Consider the following 23,535-nt stretch of genomic DNA (forward strand, 5'->3'; position numbering starts at 1 on the left):
TATCTACATTGCTTACTCCTTACTTTTGTAAGACTTTGCTTAAATGCCTTTTTCTCTTAAGTTGTACCTTGCTGTCCTATTTGAAATTGAAATTCTTTTCACCTCTGGCACTGCTGACGTTTTTTCTCCTACTTTTTAAGAAGCACTTAAGACTTTAAGACATAATACATAATTTACTTTCTTTGATAATAATTTGTTTCTTTGTGCAAGATTGTAAGCTCTATTAAGATAAGGGCAGGGATTTTCGTTTGTCCCCTAATCTTCCCCAGTGGTTAAAAGCCTGGCACATAGCTGGTGGCTCAGTAAATATTTATTGAATTTGTTGAATGAATAAATATCATTGCTTACACATTTATACATACTGAATTCAATATATGTGGGTTATAGCTATATGGTAGGAACTGAATAAATATTCAAATGAATGGCATTTTGATTGGATGTCATGAATTAGAAGGCTTTTTAGAGGAATTACTTGCAGTCATTAAAGAAAGTATTTCAATGTGCTGCCTTCAAAAAAAGTGTTGATATTTTGTTGCTAAGCTGTCCATATAAAATGAAGGCAGTCAGAATCACTTTATTGAAACTGTCCAAACAGAGTAGTTTTTAAACATTGCCACAGCTGCTCATTGAAATAATTTCCTCTACCTTTAACTATCTTTTTTATTCCCACTGCCCTAGAATCTCAACAGTGGCAGCCTTGGAATGGAAAATGTCACAAATGAACAATTTGGTAACTATTCTTTAGAGAATGTTTAGGGATAATCACACTCAGTAGATGAAAGGTGTTGATGGGGCCACAGTGTATGTGAGGGTATGATCTCAATCAAAAGGGTCAGTAGAGTTACCAGTAGCAAATGTCTTTGGGTTTAGATGTGTTTAGAGTTACAGGCGGCTATGGAAGGGTGAATGTTTAAATGTTTAAATGTTTAAATGCTAAATGCTTAAAACAAAGCCCTTGGAGTTTCATGTAGTGCCGCACAATGAATCCGAACCCCCTATTGAATATTCTGTTTATTCCTTTATCTCTATAGTTCTTACTCAGTTTTTTTTTTCTTTGAGACGGAGTCTCGCGCTGTGGCCCAGGCTGGAGTGCAGTGGCATGATCCTGGCTCACTGCAGCCTCCACCTCCCTGGTTCAAGCAATTCCCCTGCCTCAGCTACTCAAGTAGCTGGGATTACGGGCACCTACCACCACACCCAGCTAATTTTTTGTATTTTTAGTAGAGACAGGGTTTCACCATGTTGGCCAGACTGATCTCAAACTCCTGACCTCAGGCAATCTGCCCGCCTCGGCCTCCGAAAAGTGCTGGAATTACAGGAGTGAGCTACCACACCCGGCCTATTACTTTTTTTAAAAAAAAGTTTTGAACGTCGATTATATATGAAACATTGTAGTAGGTTCTGTAGAGGAGTATATAAAGGTAAGTAATCAATAAGTGCATATAGTATAGTGAGACTCCATATAAATATCACTTTTATTTCTGTTTCTGGAAGAACTTAGGGCAGAACCAATGTGAGTTTTCTGTCCTGGGAAGTGTTCACACAGGGTCACTAGACTATCTGCTGGAAAAAGGTCCGACTTGGGTATTTCAGTATTTAAGATTCTATTAATTAAAAAAAAAGGTCTAGGATTCTGGAAAATTATGAAATAGGTTTTTGATAGCCTCTTTTGTATAGTCATGTAGTGTCTTGATAGATTTAAACAAATATATTTTCTTGAATTTCATATGCATTTGGTTTATTTTCAGAATCATCTGTACATGTTACTTCAATGGCTTTACTTTAATGCTAAATAAAACCAATTCCTATCAAATTTGATGATGAAACACTTATTTGTGTTGTTTAATTACAGTATTTCTTTGCTTTGTTCGCCCCGTGAATTATGCATCAGCAGGCGAGAGCTTCAGTAATTGATACTTGAGCCAGTAAAGCTGATTGGTGTGTTGACTTAGCCAGAGAGCTGACAAGTCCACAGAGCAACCGCTGGACTTATGTAAATTTGCTGTGTGTTTCTAAGGAGACTGTCCTTAGAAACACACAGTGTTGTTTGCAACCAGCACCTGCCCTGCCACTCCCCCATGTCTTCACATTTGGCTTATTCAGGCCTTCTTTTGTATATGTTAATTTGTTTACCTGTGGTACAGTCTTTTTTCTTTTGGTCGTCTGCATTCACTTGTCCAAGTTTTCCTTCCTTTTAAAAATGTCTCCATTCTGCTTGATTATCTTCCATTCTTCCCTTAAACCATAATCTGTTATCATAGCAGTCAAAGCTTATGTAAGTAAAATTGCTTTTGAGACACTTAGGATATGAATATTAAGTATAATTTTGATAAATACTTTTCATTTTATATTGAAGTAATCTGTAATTAAATGCAGTGATTTCCGGAGAAAGAATTTATGTCTAGGAAAGAAAAGTTTTGTTTTGTTTTTTTAAAATAAAAGGAGTAAGTTTAACTTTGCAGTGGCTCAAGCCTATAATTCCAACACTTTGGGAAGCCTAGGCAGGAGGATCACTTGAGCCCAGGAGTTTGAGACCAGCCTGGGCAACAAAGTGAGACCCCATCCCTACAAAAAATAAAAATAAAAAATAGCTGGGCATGGTGGTGCTTGCCTCTAGTCCTAGCTACTCAGAAGACCAAGGTAGCAGGATTGCTTGAGCCCTGATTATGCCACTGTACTCCATCCTGGGTGATGGAGCAATACCCCGTCTCAAAAAAAGGGAATGTTTAAAGCAGGGCTTCCCTGGGCCACATTGGAAGAGTTGTCTTATGCCACACATAAAATACACTAACACTGACGATAGCCGATGAGCTAACAACAAAAACACCAAAAAATCTCCTAATGTTTTAAGAAAGTTCATGAATTTGCATTGGGAGGCGCTCAAAGCCATCCTGTGCTGCATGTGGCCCTTGGGCTGCATGTTGGACAAGGTTGGTTTAAAGTAATAATACAGAACTAATAACTCTGTTTTTCTCATCTTTTACAATGTTTTACAAAGTAATGTGACTCTTGGGATTTAGGTTTTATAATATCAAAAAAGCCTTTGTTTTCTGTAATTTGAAAATGAGTTCTTGGGAAAAAACTTGGCTAGAAAATTGTGGTTGTCAGAATTATTTTATGATTAATTTTCAAATGTAAGTTTCTTTTGTTCTCTTTGTCTTTTGTTTGTCATATTCTGAAATTATTAGGGGGAGAAAGTTACCAGCTTTTAAAAGTGTCATAATTACTTGAGAAACGTCTTGTTTATTTTTTATAAAGAATGATAAAACATTTCCAGGAATGAAACTTTATGATCTTATTTATCTTTTTTATTTTTTATTTTGAGACAGGGTCTCCCTTTGTCACCCAGGCCAGAGTGCAGTGGCATGATCTTGGCTCACTGAACCTCGACCTCCTGACTCAATCGATCCTCTCACCTCAGCCCCCCAAGTAGCTGGGACTACAGGTGGGTGGTACCATGCCTGGCTAATTTTTTGTGTGTTTTTGGTAGAGATGGGATCTCATTCTGTTGCCCAGGCTGGTCTTGAACTCCTGAGCTCAAGTGATTCCCCCACTTGGGCCTCCCAGCGTGCTGGGATCACAGGCATGAGCCACCCCGCCTGGCAAATATCTTATATTTTAATTGCTCTTGATGTGTAATAAGACAATAAAAATCGCTATTCCAACACTTCAGTTGATACTAGGGTTCCCTTTATGTGTTATTGTAGGCGTGTTTTATTCTTTTCAAAAAGCTCTTCCTATTATCATTGAAATAGAATTCAAGTAGAATTATCAAATGTAATTGTTTATTTTGAAGACTTTGCAACTTTCACCGTATCCTTATAAATAGAGTTTATATTTTGAATGTGACAGTTAAGATGTTGCATTAATTTAAGAAATTCAAATTTGGCCAGCACTTTGGGAGGCCAAGGTGGGTGGATCACCTGAGGTCAGGAGTTCGAGACCAGTCTGACCAACATGGCTAAACCCCGTCTCTACTAAAAATATAAAAATTGGCTGGGCGTGGTGGTGTGTGCCTGTAATCCCAGCTACTTGGGAGGCTGAGGCAGGAGAATCACTTGAACCCAGGAAGCAGAGGTTGCAGTGAACCCTGTAGCGCCACTGTACTCCATCCTGGGTGACAGAGCAAGACTCTGTCTCAAAAAAAAAAAAAAAAGAAGTACAAATTTAAATTAATTTTCTGGTTTTTCTATACTTGAATATTTGATCTCATTCTCAGACTACTGTTTTTCTTTACAGATGGAAGTCCAATGGTAATTCAAAGGTTAAGAATAGTTTTTTTTTTTTTTTTTTTTTGCCCAGGCACAGTGGTTTAGGCCTCTAATCCCAGCACTTTGGAAGGTTGAGGCGGGCAAATAGCTTGATCCCAGGAGACCAGCTTGAGCAACATGGTGAAACCCCATCTCTACAAAAAAATACAAAAATTAGCTAGGCATGGTGGCATGCATATTTGGTCCCTGCTACTCAGGAGGCTGAGGTGGGAGGATCGCTTGAGCCTGGGAGATTGAGGTTGCAGTGAGCTGTGCACCGCACTTCAGCCTGGGTGACAGAGTGAGACCTTGTCTCAAAAAAAAAAAAAAGTGTAAGAAATATTAAGCAAATTAATACTTTTGTTATATTTATTTAACCATGTGAAGAATTAGGCCAACTGTGATGTTTTGAGACAAGGTCCACGCAAGACTGCCCTTACATCTGACACCAGTTGTAAGTGTAGGGGATTCCTGAAGCTACCCACAGGTTCAATAATTTGCTAGAAAGACTCACGGAAGTCACTGAAAGCACTTATACTCCCAGCATGGTTTGCTACAGGGAAAGGACACAGATTAAAATCAAGCCTAGGGAAGAAATGCCTAAGGCAGGGTCCTGGAAAGTACCGTCGTCCCTGCTTCATGGACACATTACTTCCCCAGCATCAGTGTGTGACAGTAGGCATGGAGTATTATCAACCAGGGAGACTCACTGGATCCTTGGTGTTTACAGTTTTTGTTGGAACACTATTATATAGGCCTAAATAATTATTGTTCACGAGGCTGATTTCAGTCTAGTTTCCAGCCCCTTCAGGTGTGACCCAAAGCTCCTACCCTAAATCACGTTATCCATCTTTCTGGCATGGCTATTCCTTACCCTATGACTGTCTGGTGACCCAAGGCCGCCAGGCAGAAACAAACAAACAAACAAAAAACAGTCCTCAGGCGTGATATTTCAAGGACTTAGAGATTACCTCCAAGAAGGAAAGGGCAAAAGCCACACCTTTCTTTGGGCAAGGTAAGTTTTTTACTACACAAACTGTAGGCCATATTAAAATGAGGCAGTCATTTGCTAATTTTAACAGTATTTGAAAGACTCCTGTAGAAATAAAAATGCTTCTTAGTCATCACTTGTAGTGCAGTAGTAACTTGAAGTTACCCTGCATTTTGCTATAGGAATTTGAGGTTTCTTGTAGTTTTACCTTTTCCTCAAAAAACAAAAGTTGTCTGTTTCACTTCTGAATATTCTGAAAAAATGCTATATTGAAGATTTACTGATATAAATTATGTAATAATAGACAAAACACTATAATTTAAAATAGGGGAATAGTTAAGGATGTTATTATAAAATTATGATAATCTACTAAAAATAATTGTGATGCAACCTGGGCAAAATTGCAAGAGTCTACAAAAAAATAAGCGATTAATCAGTAGAACCAAATATAATAATAAAATTTTTTCTGTCTACAAAAATTGAAAAATCAGCTGGGCAAAGTGATGCATGCCTCTAGTCCTAGATACATGGGAGGCTAACGTGCGAGGATTGCTTGACCTGGAAGGTTGAGGCTGCAGTGAGCTATGATCATCCCACTGCAGTCCAGCCTGAGCGACAGAGCGAGACTCTGTCTCACAAAATAAGTAAATGAATAGTGACAGACTAACAACATGGAGAAAGCTTATTAGCTAAAAGGATAATAAAGCAGAGCATAGATTCATATTATAACTTCATAAAATACGTATTAAGATAAATGACTTATCAAAATGAAATATGATCCAGCTATTTCATATTCATAGATATATTCTGAGATAACTGGATAAGTAGGCAAAGATGCTTAAATAAGGTGGTTACAGTGAAAATTTTTGCCTTTTTTTTCTCTAAACAAATCTCATCACAGTGTTCTGCAGGAAAAATTCAAATGCATAGGCAGATACATGCTTTATTCTTTTTCTCAAAGGTTAACCGTAAGTGAGACTTTAATAAATGTCCTGTACAATTCTGTACAAAGAAGGTATGGACTCTGGTACTAAAAATGGATACTTTTTTTTCCTCACTCTCGAGACAGTCTGACTCTGTTGCCCAGGCTGGAGTGCAGTGGTGTAATCTCGGCTCACTGCAACCTCAGCCTTCTGGGTTCAAGTGATTCTTGTGCCTCAGCCTTCTGAGTAGTGGAGATTACAGGCATGCACCACCATACCTGGCTAATTTTTGTATTTTTAGTAGAGATGGGGTTTCACTGTGTTGGTCAGGCTGGTCTCGAACTCCCGACCTCAGGTGATCCACCTGCCTTGGCCTCCCAAAGTGCTGGGATTACAGGCATGATCCACTGTGCCCAGCCTGTAGTATTGATTGGTTGATTGAGACAGAGTCTTGCTCTGTTGCCCAGGCTGGAGGGTAGTGGTGTGATCTTGGCTTACTGCAACCTCTGCTTCCCAGGTTAAAGTGATACTCCTACCTCTCTCTCCCCAGTAGCTGGGACTACAGGTGCACACCACCACACCTGGCTAATTTTTTTATTTTTAGTAGAGATGGGATTTCACCATATTGGTCAGGCTGGTCTTGATCTGCCTGCCTCAGCCTTCCAAAGTGCTGGGATTACAGGCATGAGCCACTGCACCCAGCCTGTAGTATTTATTTTTTAGCTGCCCATGTGATTGTATTGAGTAGCCAAGGCAGAGGGCTGTTAATCTTGTACCTGATACTCTGCTATAGGATAGTATAATATAGTATAAAGGCGCAAATAGACCTCAAGGTATCTAAGAACTTTGTGTACATATTTGACAAAATTATGATATTGATAATTATAAATATAGGAATAATAGATTATGTGAACTGAACTAAAATTCTAGAACCATACACATTTTAATGTTGAAAGGTGGTAAAAATTACGTTGAAGCTTTTCACTTGGGATAGAAAAATTCTTAAGGATTGGTGCCATTTTATCTGTGACTAGTAGATAGGATTGGATATGTAGCAAAGGGATAGTGCTTGAAGCAGGAGAATATCATAAAAAGATGCAGAATAAGTATGATTTATTTGGAGAAAATTACATGACAGGGGAGTGTTATTGTGAGGAAGAGATCCAGATTAGAGAGAGCGTTTCATTGCCATCACAGGCGTTTAGACTTGATTCAGTAACCAGTGGAATAATTTCACATTAATGGTTGATTGGAGATTTATTTGGTAGGAAACTAGGTAACAGTTTATTGAATGAGATAAAAATAGAAAAAAATATGAGTAACTTATGTCCCTGTCAAATGGAAACTGAAATGGCATGTGTGCATTAAGAAGAATATAGTGAGGCCATGCATGGTGGCTCACGCCTGTAGTCTTAGCACTTTAGAAGGCCGAGGTGGGCAGATCACTTGAGGTCAGGAGTTCGAGACCAGCCTGACCAACACGGTGAAACCCCGTCTCTACTAAAAATACAAAAATTAGCTGGGTGTTGTGGTGGACATCTGTAATCCTAGCTGCTCAGGAGGCTGAGGCATAAGAATCATTGGAACCCAGGAGGCGGAGGTTGCAGTGAGCTAAGATCGTGTCACTGTACTCCAGCCTGGGTGACAGAGCAAGACCTTGTCTAAAAAAAAAAAAAAAAAAAAAAGACTATAGTCAGCTTTTGGGATTCTTAGCCCTTATCTGGGGCCTGTGTTAACAGTTTAACACCTCCTCTAGGTGCCTTTCTGGTAATCTCAAGTGTCTCTAAGAAAGTGTTTTCCTGTACATTTCTTCTTACTAGTTTTTTTATGTCAAAAATATGAAAAGAGTTAGTTCCTCACAGCAGGTAACTTGTTTGGATGGTAGAAAGGTGTTTGTGCTTTTGACTTCTCAAATGTTTGACTTTCAAGATACTGCCTTTTCTTTTTTCTCACCAATTTTTCCTTTAACTCTTTTGGTAGATTTCTTATTTGCCTTTCCCTTGAGCTGTTGTATCCCTTTATAGTTTTGTTTTAGAGAGGGTATTAGGTCAATTTTTTCTTTTTCATTTTACAAAAAGCTATTTGCTGTCAATTGAAATTTGTGTAGTTTCTGGTGTATGTTATCTATCTTTTGTAATGTTTCTTTCTTTTCTTTTTGTTCTGCTTATCTTTGAAGGGATGCCTTCTGGACCACTGTTGTACAGAGGCACAGTGTTGAGAATGATCTGTAGCAGCGGGCTGTGGCAGAGTTGAACACAGGTGTTAGTGATGACTGTTCTAAGACAGCAAGACTCTCAAGCCAGTAGGAATCCTTTGGCTCAGAATGAAGTACCTGTTATCCTATATTTTATTTTTTAATTTTAATTTTATTAAACTTTTTAAACAATTAGAGATGCATGGCAAGTTGTAAAGATACTACAGAAAGGTCCTGTGTGCCCCTCACAAAGTTTCCTCCAGTGGTCACATCTTATGTAATTATAGTACACCATCAAAACAGGAGCATTGGTATTGGCACAGTGCCTGTATATAGTTCTATTTGATTTTATTGCATATGTAGATTCTCATAACTACCATCACAGTCAAGATACAGAACTAATCCATCACCACAAAGATCTCCTTATGGTACCGTATATAATCATACCTACCACCTCCGCCCAACCATCTTTACCTCCTGGCAACCGCTAATCTGTTTTCCATCTCTATGATTTTTGTCATTTTGAGAATACTGTAGGTGAAATCATAGAGCATATTATCTTTTGAGGTTGCTAAGTGTATGTTTAGTTTTTTTTAAGAAAACACCAAACTACTTTCTAGAGTGTCTGTACCATTTTACATTGCTACCAGCAATGTATGAGAGATCCATTTTTTCCACATCCTGGTCTGCATTTGATATTGTAACTTTTTATTTTAGGTGTTCTGATAGTTAAGTGGTAGTATCATGGTCTTACTTTTTCCTTGAAGTGGCTTTTGACTTCCATTTCCTTAATGACTAATTAGGTTGAGCATCTTTTCATGTACTCACTGGCCTTCTTTGGAGAAATACCTTTTCAAATCCAATGGGTTGTCTTTTTTTATTGTTGAGCTTAAGGGTTCTTAGGTGTTCTAGGTACCAGTTTCTTGTGAGATATGTGATTTGCAAATACTTTCTTCCATTCTCCACGTTGTCTTTTTATTCTCTCAATGATGTTCTTTGAAATACAAAAGTTTTTATATTTGACAAAGTGCAGTTCAGTGTATTTATTTTTTGTCATTTGTGCTTTTGCTTTTGCTAATCCATTTTTAAAAAAAATTTTTATTTAAAAGATATGGGGTCTCCCTGTGTTTCCCAGGTTGGTCTTGAACTCTTGACCTTAAGTGATCCTCCCTCCTTGGCCTCCCAAAGTGCTAGGAATACAGGTGTGAGCCACTGTGCCCAGCTTTTTGTACCCTATATAAATGCAACAATATAGCATGTATTCTTTGTGACTGACTTTTTTTTTTTCTTTGATACGGAGTCTCGCTTTGTCGTCCAGGCTGGAGTGCAGTGGCATGATCTTGGCTCACTGCAACATGTGCCTTCTGGGTTCATGCCATTCTCCTGCCTCAGCCTCCTGAGTAGCTGGGACTACAGGCGCCCGCCACCAGGCCCGGCTAATTTTTTGTATTTTTAGTAGAGACGGGGTTTCACCATGTTAGACAGGATGGTCTTGATCTCCTGACCTTGTGATCTGCCCACCTCGGCCTCCCAAAGTGCTGGGATTACAGGTGTGAGCCACCGCGCCCGGCCGTGACTGACTTTTTAGGTTTGTGAGATTTGTTTATGTTATGTGGAGCCGTAGTTCATTCTCATTGTTGTATAGTCATTGCATGCATTTACAAACATTCACTCAGCTATTCTACAGTTGATGGCATTTAGTTGTTTCCAGTTTGACGAGTACAAATAATGCTGCTGAAGACAATCTGACATGTCTGGGTGCACACAAGCAGGCGATATCTTGGGGTTTATGCATCGGAGTAGACTATATAGGGATCCTAGTATATTCATATATTTGGCTTTAGGAGATTGGATCAGACAGTTTTCCAAGTGGTACCAGTTTACACTCCCACTAAGTTATACTTAGCTCCCATGTAAGAGTTTTTGTTACTCCACATTATTACTAACATCATATTGTCAATCTTTTTAATATTATAGTATTTCATGCTGGTTTTAACTTGCATTTCCCTGATGACCAATGAGGATGCGGTCAAATATCTTATGTTTGATGGGATATGGTATTAGTCATTTATATGTGGTTTAAGAAAACATTTATTTCTTGTTCACTTAGAATGGTGGTAGCTGTTATGGAGCTATACTTGTTATTCTGAGAATCAGGCTGAAAGAGTACCTCCTATTTGAGATATGCTCTTACTTCAGAGAGAAAGAGAAAAAACTAGCAGAAATGACTGATATCTTTGAAATTACTGTTTGGATTAAGTATAGGTCCTGTCCATTCATGTTCCATTGCCCAAAGGATATTACAAAACCGTGTTCATTGTCAGTGGGGAAGGGAGTTATACTCCTCCCACTGGAGGCATTGCAAGTCACATGACCATGGTCGGGGGTGAATAATTCTTGTTCAGGAAAAGGAGAGGGTACAAATACTCTGGAACGGTAACATAGTCCACCACTTTGTGAGATGGCTGTTCAAGTCTCTTGTCATTTTTTGGTTATCTTGGCTTTTTCTTACTGAATTCTAGTGTTTTGTTTTTCCTTTTTTCTTTTTCTTACTACGTTCTGGATATAAATCCTTTGTTGGTTTAGGTATTGCAGATATCTTCTTATTCCATGACTTGTCTATTTATTCTCCTAATGATGTCTTTTGTTAAATAAAATTGTTAATTTTAATATTATCTAGCTTGTCAGTATTTTTGCTTTATACTTGTGCTTTTTGTTATTCTTGAAAAAATACATTTCTGCAAATCTCTGAAGAGCTAAAGTGACCACCCTCAAGTGGTTTTTAAGATTATATTAACTTGATGTATGGATAGAAACGTACTGATGCTATCTCATATGTGTGGAAGATACATCTTTTGTTAGTAATGCATTTAACCAAATTCCTCATATAAAAATCATGTTGAGTAAGTTTTAATTTTTACTATTAATACATTTAAAGCTGCAAAAATGTAACTTTCTCTATTTGCAGATAGCCAGCAAACCACAAAATCTGTTAATTATCATATGTAACCTGATAATATCTACATCTCAACTATTATCAGGAAGACCTGTGCTTTAAGTGAGGCCTTAGTCTTGATTTTTCTGGGAGTTGAGATTTTCAGTTTTCTTTTATCCTGCTTACTTAATCCCTTCTTCTTGTTCCGGGATGTTACTATAAATTTCTGGTGAAATATCCAAAGGGAGTAATTTCTGGATGTTTAATACAGGACTTGTTTAAATAATTGTATTTCTATTATGTAGATATATTGGTGGTTTGTCTTTCTTCAGCAAAGGCTGAAGTTGTTCCCTACAGAAGTGGCAGCTACACTTAAACATGAAATATGTGCTGTAACACTGTTACTGTTCTAATATTTGTAGGATTGTTTGGGGATTATTTTTATTATCCAGTGGATCAAAACACTTGTTCTTAAAAATTGACCAAGCTAAACCGATAGTACTATTTAAAATAGGTTGGTTTTAACTTTGTACACAGTATTTATTGTCCTTCCTAAAAGTAATCTTGTAAATGTTTTGGTTTTTTGTTTTTTTTTTTTTTTTGAGACGGAGTCTCGCTCTGTCGCCCAGGTTGGAGTGCAGTGGCCGGATCTCAGCTCACTGCAAGCTCCGCCTCCCAGGTTTACGCCATTCTCCTGCCTCAGCCTCCCGAGTAGCTGGGACTACAGGCGCCCGCCACCTCGCCCGGCTAGTTTTTTTTGTATTTTTTAGTAGAGACGGGGTTTCACGGTGTTAGCCAGGATGGTCTCGATCTCCTGACCTCGTGATCCGCCCGTCTCGGCCTCCCAAAGTGCTGGGATTACAGGCTTGAGCCACCGCGCCCGGCCTTCCAAAACCGACTGGCAACACTAAAAAGTAAGTCAGAGAAGTCTTTTCATTGTAACGTAAGATCTATGACCGTTACAATGAAAAGACTTCTCTGACTTACTTTTTAGTGTTGCCAGTCGGTTTTGGAAGTTGATCAAAACTCTTACCTGAAAAAAAGAGTGAATTACTTAAACAGTTGTTTAAGAACTAGTCTGTATTAAAGATCATTTTGAGGATTAATGGATAAAAAGTTATTGATTATAAAGAATTTGGCCAATATGGAAATGAATTATATTTTCAATACATTGGTAGGATTCTTAGGGAGGACTGTACAAACTGTTTGGATATAAATGTATGCTACAAAAACAATGTCATAATGCAACCCCCTAAATATGGTGTGGCAGTTTCAGATGTTACATTTTGGAAACCAGGGTTTGGTTAGAAAGAATTTAAAATTATGCCCCCATTTCTGTGGTGGCAGTTGTGTTTTTTAAATAACTAACAATATAGTTGTGGATTTGCAGTAATTTTTTCTTGCTATGCAGTTCATTTCCAACCTTTTGATTTTGTGATTCTTGAGGAGTTCCCCATTTGATGTCTTCGTACAAAGATGAAGTAATATTATTAGCTTTTAATACTTTTAGTAGTAAATATGGACCATTATCTACAACTTGGTTTATTAACCAAACATTGGTTTTGCTTTTCAGCGGGGATCTGATGAGCTTCTTTCTTCTGGCATCATTAACGGACCTTTTACCATGAATAGTTCTACTCCTTCTGCAGGTGTGTATGGTGAGTTTTTTTTTTTTTTTTTTTAATGTTTTCTTTCCATGGGTTTCAAAATTTTTTTACAGTGTTCTTATTTTGCTTGTCTTATGTTGAAGTGCCACTGCTTATAACAGACTCTAAAATTTGTTTCAGTAAAGTACTATATACTGTTTACGTAGATGAAATCACTAGTTATACCTTTGAAATTTTAAGGATTCGTTTGGATCTAATTTGATGATTCTTTTTTTGATTGATGTTCTTTGTGTTACATAATTTTGATAAAAAGACTGTCAATATGTTGATGACCCAGAACTATTGAGTGAAAGAGCTAGATATAAAACTTGTGTTGAGGTTGGGCATGGTGGCTCACACCTGTAATCCCCAGCACTTTGGGAGGCCAAGGCTGGCTGATCACCTGAGGTCAGGAGTTCAAGACCAGCCCGGCCAACATGGCGAAACCCTGTCTCTACTAAAAATACAAAACTTAGCTGGGCGTGGTGGCAGGAACCTGTAATCCCAGCTACTCAGGAGGCTGAGGCAGGGAGGATTGCTTGAACCTGGGAAGTGGAGGTTGCAGGGAGCCGAGATGTGCCATTGCACTCAGCCTAGGGGACAGAGTGAGACTCTGTCTCAAAAACAAAAAGCAAAAAACAATTGTTTTGAGTGATGATGGACTTGGAATAGAGGTATTAAAGTATAAGACAATACGTTCTAAAAATTGAAGTAATTTACCTACCATAAGGTACCACATGATTTAAAAATAAATGTTCTTGAAATGTAGTGGCTGTAAAGTGAATTGAAGGAGTGCAGTACTGGAAAGAGAGTGAGCAGTGAAGAGGCTATTGCTGTAATCCTAATAAAGGATGGTAACTGGCACTGTGGCAGTGGTAGTGTGATGAAGAAAACTGAATAACTTAAAGAAGATAAAATTGATAGTAATTGATGATTAATTGAATGTTTGAATAAGGGATTTCATCACTGATTTCCAGGGTTTGGATGTGGACTTGGATAATTGGATAGATGAATGGTAATGAATGGTTATGCCGTTCATTTCTGTTCGTATGTAGGAAGAACGGAGTTGGACAACACAGCAGGTTCAGATTTGTATATATTGAGTTTGAGGTTCCTGTTGAACACTCAAATGGAAATGACAGATAGGCAGTGGGTTCCTGGTCTCAACATCACGAAAGAAATTTGGTAGTATCATACACAGTTGACAACTGAAGCCATGGGCATGGAGAGTTTCAGAGAAGGGAGAGTTTCTTTATCCAGATGTTTTTGGAGTTGTAGGGAGTTAAGGATGAATGGACCTCCCTTTCCAGATCAGGAATTTATATGGTGTTTGGGACCACGGGAACGTAGATGTTCAGGAAAGTGAACAAGTATAGAGATAGAATGAAAAGAACTGGATCTACCAAGCTCATTCTAGCTTATTTTAATGTAACTGTTAGTAATAATTCTTTTTAAAAATGAAGGCGTTAAAGCATACAGGATAGTAGAACAATGGTATGAAATTGTAACAGCCTCAGGCAAAGTAGGACTTAACAGTCATTCTATTTAGGTGTTGTTATTAAAAAATTAACATCTGATTCTGTCACCTAACACTAAAATTCTGTTTAGGTGTTGTTTTGAAAAATTCTCTTAGCTTAATGTGGACATGTCTTTTTCCATGTCAACTTTAAATTTCATCTAGTTCAGTGGTGTCCAATCTTTTAGCTTCCCTTAGCCACATTGGAAGAAGAATTCTCTTGGGCCACACATAAAATACACTAACATTAACGATAGCCGATGAGCTAAAAAAACATCGCAAAACAATCTTACAACGTTTTAAGAAAGTTTACGAATTTGTGTTGGGCCACATTCAAAGCTGTCCTGGGCTGCATGCTGTGCACAGGCTGCATGTTGGACAAGCTTGATCTAGTTCTAAAACAAAGAATCCTTCTTCCCCAAACCTTTACCTACAGTATCTTAGGGATTCAGATAAGAATTATGTTAGAGTTATATGTTAATGTGAAATGTCGATCATTTTGTGGTATTATCTTTCCGTTTAGGAATGTGACCTATGATTCAGTGTTTTTAGGTTCTATTTTATGTCCATTGACAATTTTGAAAAAGTTCCACACTTTTCCATATAAATCATATACTTTTCATGTAAAATGTAATCTTAGGAATTAATGGCAGAGATTGTTTATTGTGTTCCCCAATGCTATTCTTTCATTTTTTTTTTTCCAGCAGATCCTCTATTTTTGTCTGGCACATTGCTACCCAGATGAAACTACTACTTTTCTGTTCTTCCTTATAGCTAGATGTGGTCATGTAATTAAGTCCTGACAAGGTATAAGTGGAAGTGTAGTATGAAACTTTCAGGGCATCTCTGCATGGGTACACTGTTTTTCCTTTTTTGCCCTCCAATCTTATTGCCTGTGGGTGTTCCCGCTTCTTAGATGATGATGGGAATGACAGGCATCTGTAACAGAGACAGCTAGAGCCTGATAACTTTGTCACCATTCCAGATCTGGAATTCCTACATTTAGACTTTCATGTGAGCAAGAGATTAACTTCTTCTTTTTTTCTCTTTTGAGACTGAGTCTTGCTCTGTCTTGCCCAGGCTGGAGTGCAGTGGTGCAGTCTCTGCTTACACTAACCACCGTCTCCTGGTTTCAAGAGGTTGTCTTGACTCAGCCTCCGAGTACCTGGGATTATAGGCGCCTGCCACCATACTGGAATAATTTTTGTATTTTTAGTAGAGACAGGGTTTCACTATGTTAACCAGGTTGGTCTCGAACTCCTGGCCTTGAGTGATCCACCCGCCTTGGCTTCCCAAAGTGCTGGGATTACAGGCATGAGCCTGAGATTAACTTCTTAAATAACTATTACTTCAAATGTTGTTATATACAACTAAACTTAATTTAGTATTTTTGCTCTTATTGAGTGGGAATTTTTTTTTCCTATTTTCATTTTTAGCGGGATACTGGAGTACAGAGAAGACCTGTGGATTTTTGAATATTTATTTTGTGTCTACTAACTTTAAAATGTCTTAGTAATTTTTTATTAGTTTTTGAATTTTGCAGTTATTCAATGATGTGTCTTCAAATAAAGATAATTTCAAGTATATAAATACATGGATTATTTTGTTAACTTGTTATATATTCAGTGGAACCTCCGTAAATGAGTTGAATAACAGTGGTAATTGTGATTATCTTTGTCTTGTTCTTAATTGCAGTGGAGGTGACTTTATTATTTAATCTTTTAATATAATGTTTGCGGTTGGGGTTTTTTGTTTTGGTTTGTTTTTCAAACAGGGTCTTGGTCTGTTGCCTAGCCTGGAGTCCAGTGTCCCAAACACGGCTCACTGCAGCCTCAACCTGCTGGGTTCAGGCAGTCCTCTCACCTCAGCCTTTTAAGTAGCTGGGACTACAGGCGTGTGCCACGACACCCAGCTAATTTTTTATTTTCTGTAGAGACGGGGCCTTACTATGTTGCCCATAGGCTGGTCTCAAACTCCTGGGATCAATCAGTCCTCCTTCCTCGGCCTCCTAAAGTGCTGGGATTACAGGCATGAGCCACTGCACCTTGCCGGGTTTTGATAATAATCCTTCATCATACTTTAATCATTTTCTTCCTTTTCTGTTTTACTTAGTTTTTATTATCGATGGCTATAAATGTTACCATCATCTTTTGTGCTTCTGTTTATTGTAAGATTTGGTCTCCATTCATTTTTTGATGTAGTGAAATACAATTTCCTGATGTTGACCCATTCTTGCATGCCTGGAATAAACCAACTTGGTCATGGGGTATTATTTCGATATGCTATATTCAGATGCAGGTTAGATGGCTAATAGAACTGTAATACAAACCTAAAAATACAGATTTAAGTTTATTTCTAAGTTCTTCTGAAGTCTGGGTAAGTAGTTAGGGGCTCACTTAGTTTCTTGAATTGTGTTGGGGACCAGACTTTTTCTCTTTTGTTGTTCTTTTATCCTCAACATGACTACTTCTCAAGATCTAAAATAGTACTCTCTCTCCATTGTACCCACAGGAAGGGTAACAAGGACAGTTGAAGCTGAACTTTTTCATCCATCTTAGGCCATAATGATGAAAATTACACTCTAAGGGTGAGAGATGAGAAGTGGAGGCTGAGTCCCTTACAGGGACAAGACCGAGAAGTTGCACTTTTTTCTCATTCTGTTAGCTAGAACTTTGTCACATCGACACATCAGCTTCAAGGGGGCGAGGGTGAAGGGTCTAGGAAATTAGTCTTTATTCTGGTGTTCCCTGTCTAATCATAATTGAGGGAGTTCTATAACTTTACAAGGGAAGGAGAATAGAGATACTGAAGGGGACACTCTCACATATACGTTCAACCACATATATACTGTATTTTGTGTATGTTTATAATTTTTAGAGCTATATTAATAAAATATTTCTTCATTTCTTTCTTTTTGTACTCTAATTGGTTAGTATTACTGTTACCATAACATCATGAAATACATATACCATATAATCAGCATCCAGAGCAAGAAATAGAACATTGCTAATACTCGCAGGAGTCGTTCTTTCCTTTTTCATTCATTTCCTCTTTCCAAGTGTATTCATTAGCCTGACTTCTGACATCATAAGTTAGTTTTTTGTGTTTGTAAACTTTATATGAATAAGCCAATAAATATAGTATATCCTCCTTCCTGTCTGGTTTCTTTCATTCAACATTATGCTTGTGAGAGTAACCCTTGTTGTGTATTGCCCCTTTCATTCTTCTCATTTCTATATAGTATTTTATTCTATTGATGGACATTTGAATTATTTCCATTTTATACATAGTGTTGCTATGAATATTCCCTTTTTATGTGTTTCATTGCATTTGCTTGTGTGCGCTCTATCTCTCATTTTGGTCAAAAATACCAAATTTACCATCTTGTACATTTTTGAGTGTACAGTGTAGTAATGTTAACTATAGGAACATTGTTGTACAACAGATCGCTAGAATTTTTTCATCTTAACAAAACTGAAACCCTATCCATTTAGCAACAACTCTTCCTTTTCTAGCCCATTCTGCTTTCTGTTTCCAAGAGTTTGGCTATTTTAGATACCTCATATAAATGGAATCATGCAGCATTTTTCTTTTTGTGATTGGCTTATTTCACTTAGCATAGTGTCCTCAAGGTTCATTTGTTGCAGCAGATGAAAGGGCTTCTCTTTTTTGTAGGGTGAATAATTGTATGTATCTACCACATTTTATTTATCCATTCATCTGTCCATGGGCATTTAGGTTGCTTCCACCTCTTAGCTATTGTGCTATTGTGAGTAATGCTGCAGTGAACATGGTGTGCACATATCTCTTTGAGATCCTGTTTTTAATTCTTTTCGTTATACCAGAAGTGAGATTGCTGGATCATATAGTAATTCTGTTTTTTATTATTTTGAGGAATCATCATACTGTGCTTCATAGTGGCTGCACCATTATTCCCACCAGTAGTACACAAGGGTTTCAGTTTTTCCACATCCTTGTCAATACTTATTTTTTGGGTTTTAAATTTTTTCAAATAATGGCCATCCTAACAGATGTGACTTGATATGTGGTTTTGATTTGTATTTCCCTGATGATTAGTGATGCTGAACATCTTTTCTTGTGCTTGTTGGCTATTCGTATATCTTCTTTGGAGAAATATCTATTCTAGTCCTTTACCTATTTTTTGTTTTGTTTTACTAATTTTAAAATTTTCTCTGTGATAAGCCCTGTCCCCAGACTTCAATTTTCCTAGTTTATGATTGGGATGTTTTTATTGTTGTTGAGTTGTAGTAGCTCTTTATGTGTTCTGAATATTAACCTCCCATCACATATGTGGTTTACAATTTTTTTCTCCCATTTCTTTCGTTGCCTTTTTACTCTGTTATTCCCTTGCTGTGCAGAGGGTTTTGAGTTTGATATTAGCACCATTTGTTCATGTTTTCTTTTGTTGCTTGTGCATTTGGTGTTATATCCAAGAAATCTTTGCCAAATCCACTGTCATGAACCTTTGTCTCTTCTAGATCTTTTATAGTTTCAGGTCTTAGGTCTAGGCCTTTAATTCATTTTGAGTTATATTTTTTTGTGTGTGGTGTAAAGTAAGGGTCAATTTCATTCTTTATAAATGTGGATATACATTTTACCAGTACCATATGTGGAAGAAACTGTTCTTTTCCTATCATGTAGCCTTGGCATCTTTGTTGAAGATCATTTGAACATGTAAGTGAGAGTTTATTTCTGGGTTCTCTAGTCTGTTCCATTGGTCTGTATGTTTGTCTTTATGTCAGTAACATACTGTTTGAATTACTATTGCTTTGTAATGTGTAGAAGTTAGGAAATGTGAGGCCTTCAGCTTTGTTTTTCTTAAGATTGCTTTGGCTATTTGGGATCCTTTGTGATTTTATATGAATGTCAGGATTTTTTTTTTTTCTCTGCAAAAATGCCATTGGGATTTTGATAGGGATTGCATTGATCCTGTTGATCACTTTGTATATTATAGACATTTAAACAATTTCAAGTCTTCCAGTCCATGAACATGGATATCTTTTCTTTTCTGGTTTTTTGGAGACAGAGTTTTGCTCTTGTCGCCCAGTCTGGAGTGCAGTGACACAATCTTGGCTCACTGCAACCTCTGCCTCCGAGGTTGAAGTGATTTTCCTGCCTCAGCCTCCTGAGTAGCTGGGACTGCAGGCGCCCGCCACCATGCCCAGCTAATTTTTGTATTTTTAGTAGAAATGGGATTTCACCATGTTGGCCAGGCTGATCTCAAACTCCTGACCTCAGGTGATCTGTTCACGTCAGCCTCCCAAAGTGCTGGGATTATAGGTGTGAGCCACTGTACCTGGCCACATTTATGGATATTCTTGACATATCTTTTCATGGACAAATGTGTGCATTTTACTTGAGCATGTGTCTAGAAGTGGAATTGTTGGGTCCTAGCATGTGCAGGTGCTTATCTTTAGTAGAGTCTACTAATTTTCAAAAGTGATTTTATACTCTTACCAGAAATTATGTCAGTTTAGTTATTCCAGAACTTTGCCAATACTTAATTGTGTGTGTGTGTGTGTATGTGTGTATATATGTGTGTGTGTGTGTGTGTGTGTGTGTGTATATATATATATATATATTTTTTTTTTTTTTTTAAGACAGTCTCACTTTGTCACCCAGGCTGGAATGCAGTGGCATGGTCTCAGCTCACTGCAACCCCGCCTCCTGGGTTCAAGCGATCCACATGCCTCAGGCTCCTGAGTAGCTGGGATTACAGGCACGTGCCACTATACCTGGCTAATTTTTATATGTTCGGTAGAGACAGGGTTTTACCATGTTGGCCAGCCTGGTCTCGAACTCTTGACCTCAAGTGATCCGTCCACCTTGGCTTCCCAAAGTGCTGGTAATACAGGTGTGAGCCACCAGGCCTGGCCGATATTGTTTATTTTTAATTTTAGTTGTTCTGGTAAGCATATATTGATAGTTCATTGTGACTTTTGTTTGCATAATTATTAATGAAATTGATTATATTTTCATATGCTTACTGATCATTTGGATACTTTTAATGAAGTGGCTACTCCGATCTTTTGCCTGTTTTTCTGTTGGGTTGTTTGCCTTTTTAACTTGTTTTCTTATATATTCTGAATATGAATACTTTGTTATACATGTATGCAGATACCCTCTGACACTATAATTTACAAATTAATATTTAATGGCGACTTTTGTTAAACAGACTTTTTCATGTAGTATACTTCATGTTTTTCGCTTAATGGCTACTATTTTTTGCATCTTATTAGAAATGTACTTCAATCGTCTGCAAATTGATTGATGTTAACATTTTTTTCTCAGATTATGAAGTCTCTTCTTTTGAAACCATTGTATATATAATTATTGAAGTCTTATGAAGCTGAATGTTAAAGAAATCTAATTGATTTACAAATAAAGATGATATGGGTTAATAATATTCCTAAGAAGGAAACCACTGCTAACAAACTGAATAATTTGTATTTATATATATATGTGTATATATACACACAAACAGTAAGTATTATATGTGTGTAGATGTAATCACATAATCACGTAATCACAGCTCACTATAGCCTCGACCTCCCAGGTTCAAGAGTTCCTCCCACCCCAGCCTCTCAAGTAGCTGGGACCATGGGCACATGCCATCACATCCAGCTAATTTTTAAATTTTTTTGTAGAGTCTAGGTCTCCCTGTGTTCCTCAGGTTGGCCGCAAACTTCTGGGCTCAAGCAATTCTCCTGTCTCCGTCTTCCAAAGTGTTGGGCTTATAGATGTGAGCCACGGCACCTGGCCTCCTGGAACTTTTGTTTACCAAAATACTTATAAACTGTTAATATGCTCCTTTGCTTTGCAAATAGCTAGTTTTTTTTTTTTTTTTTTTAATCAAATCAAACTTTAATGACCTATTTTTAAAGAACTCAGTATTAAATTTGACTGCATTGATGGTTTAAGCATTATAGAAGACAGAAATTTATTTTCATCACATTCAACAAGTTCTGAAGTAGTCAGTGCTCCAACGTATATGGTGTCTGTTTTCAGATTTAGCAAATGATCCTAGAGGTTATTGGAACTCGTACAAAGAAAAGAGAAAAGAACATACTCCCTCCTTATGAAGACACTTAAGGGAAAAGCAGCACATGTCATTTTCGTTTACATCCTGTTTTCTTAGTCTCACAGCCACACCTAGCTACTTAGGAAGCTAATAATGTAGTTCTTTTTTCTGACAGGCATGTGCTTAGCTAAAAATAGGTGGTTTTACGTAGAAAACAAATATTGGAAAACAAATTTGCATTCTCTGCCACTGGGATTGAATGCTATGATTTAATAATAAGCACTAGTTTCTCTTATCAGTTAATTTGAGTACTTGGCTTTTCATAGCAAGAAATGCATTCAAATTGCTTTAAATAAAGGCATGTGAAGAATTGTGAACGCTAATCTCCATACTTGATAAATAATTCTTAAATCCATCAAATAAGCAATACCTTAAAGCTGCTCTAAGAATTAATAAGTTTAAAGAAAACTCACCTGCAGTCTTAATGCTCACCCATATAAATTTTGTGATTTAATTTTTCTAATTCGTGAAAGATCTGTAGATTTTTACTCTCAGCCATGATAGAGTAACTGGGACTGGATTTACTGTCAGTTGTTTTTAGACAATGGGCAACAAGTACAACAGGATTGTGGTCCCAGAAGGGAAACAATTGAGGTAACCCTATTGTCACCCTGGCTTTCTTTCTAGACTATGGGAGTTGGGGGAACCAAGCAGACATGGTACAATTGCTGAGTTGAAGAGAGAGATTGAAGTTTGGGAAGGTTGAGTCACCTGGGAGGTATGGGAGCGGAGTATGAGAGAGAAGGGCCTATGTAGAAAAAGTGCTTCAGAAATAATACCTTTGAATCTGTTGTTGAATATTATTAAGCCACATATGCACAGCACATATGCCTGTGAGGTCAGGCAGAGAACAACCAGAGAGCTATAAGCTTAACTTTCCAGGACTCACACAGGACTGGGAGAGATACTTGAGTGATAGCCAACTACAATAGAGAGTCCTTGTTGAATACTTGAAGCACACTTAAGGCACCTGACGCCAGAGGAGACATGCCTTGACAGTAGAACTGAACTAGCTCCAGCATGAAGGCAAATTCAAATCCACCCTAATGAAACTTAAAAACAAGCTCCAAAACAGTGTAGCTGATCTGAAAGTAACTTATATTTTTCTAAAAATGAAGTCTAACACTTTAGAAGAAATAACAAATATAACAAAACAACAGAATAACAAATTCTGGTGCTCATAATGTGGAGCATCCAATTGCCAGACTTGTTAGGAACCACAAAAATGTGACCCACAAACAAGTGAAAAATCAATCAACAGAAATAAACCTAGAAAATTACAGAGATGATGGAATTATCAGCTGTGCACTCTGAAACAGTTACTAAAAGTATATTCAGGTATTTAAAGGAAAATACGAGCATAGGAAGGAGAAAAAATAAAATAGAACTTACAGAGGTTAAAAATAAGACACCTGAAAAAAATACATAATGGCATTCATAGCACGTTACATTCTACAGAAGAAAACATCGGTGAATTTGAAGATAGCAAATGAAACTAAAGCACATAGACAGAAAAAACTGAAGACTGGGTGTGATGGCTTACCCCCGTAATCCTTGCACTTTGGGACGTCAAGGCGGGTGGATCACCTGAGGTCAGGAGTTTGAGACCATCCTGACCAACATGGTGAAACCCCTTCTCTACTAAAAATATAAAAATTAGCTGGGCGTGGTGGCGTGCACTGGTAATCTCAGCTACTTGGGAGGAGTAGAATTGCTTGAATTCTACTGAGGCAGGAGAATTGCTTGAACCCCAGGGGTGAAGGTTAGAGTGAGCTGAGATCGTACCACTTCACTCCATCCTGGGCAGAAAAGCAAGACTCTGTCTCAAAAATCAAAACAAAAGAAAAAAACGGGAAAAGAAGTGAACAGAGCCTAAGTAACCTCTGGACATAATCAAGCAGTCTAAACGTACATATGTATACTGAAGTTGCGGGAAAAAATGGTTGGGGCAGAGAGCAGAAATACATCTCAAGAAATT

The 23,535-nt window shown here is 37.6% G+C and overlaps 1 protein-coding gene across 10 annotated transcripts in view; it reads left to right on the forward strand.

Moving 5' to 3' along the window:
* Positions 1–23,535, forward strand: part of PTBP3 (polypyrimidine tract binding protein 3) — a 115,943-nt gene that overhangs the window by 24,115 nt on the left and 68,293 nt on the right. For 6 of the 10 annotated variants that reach the window (XM_050761005.1, XM_050761007.1, XM_050761014.1 and 3 more), the window contains one exon: positions 12,867–12,951. In XM_050761005.1, the coding sequence (XP_050616962.1) occupies positions 12,867–12,951 (85 nt within the window). Of the gene's footprint in view, positions 1–12,866; positions 12,952–23,535 lie in introns of those variants that run through there. The other 4 variants (XM_050761010.1, XM_050761006.1, XM_050761009.1 and 1 more) reach the window with 1 other exon arrangement.

The sequence above is a fragment of the Macaca thibetana genome, chromosome 15 (assembly GCF_024542745.1).
Source record: "Macaca thibetana thibetana isolate TM-01 chromosome 15, ASM2454274v1, whole genome shotgun sequence".
Classification (NCBI taxonomy): Eukaryota; Metazoa; Chordata; class Mammalia; order Primates; family Cercopithecidae; genus Macaca; species Macaca thibetana.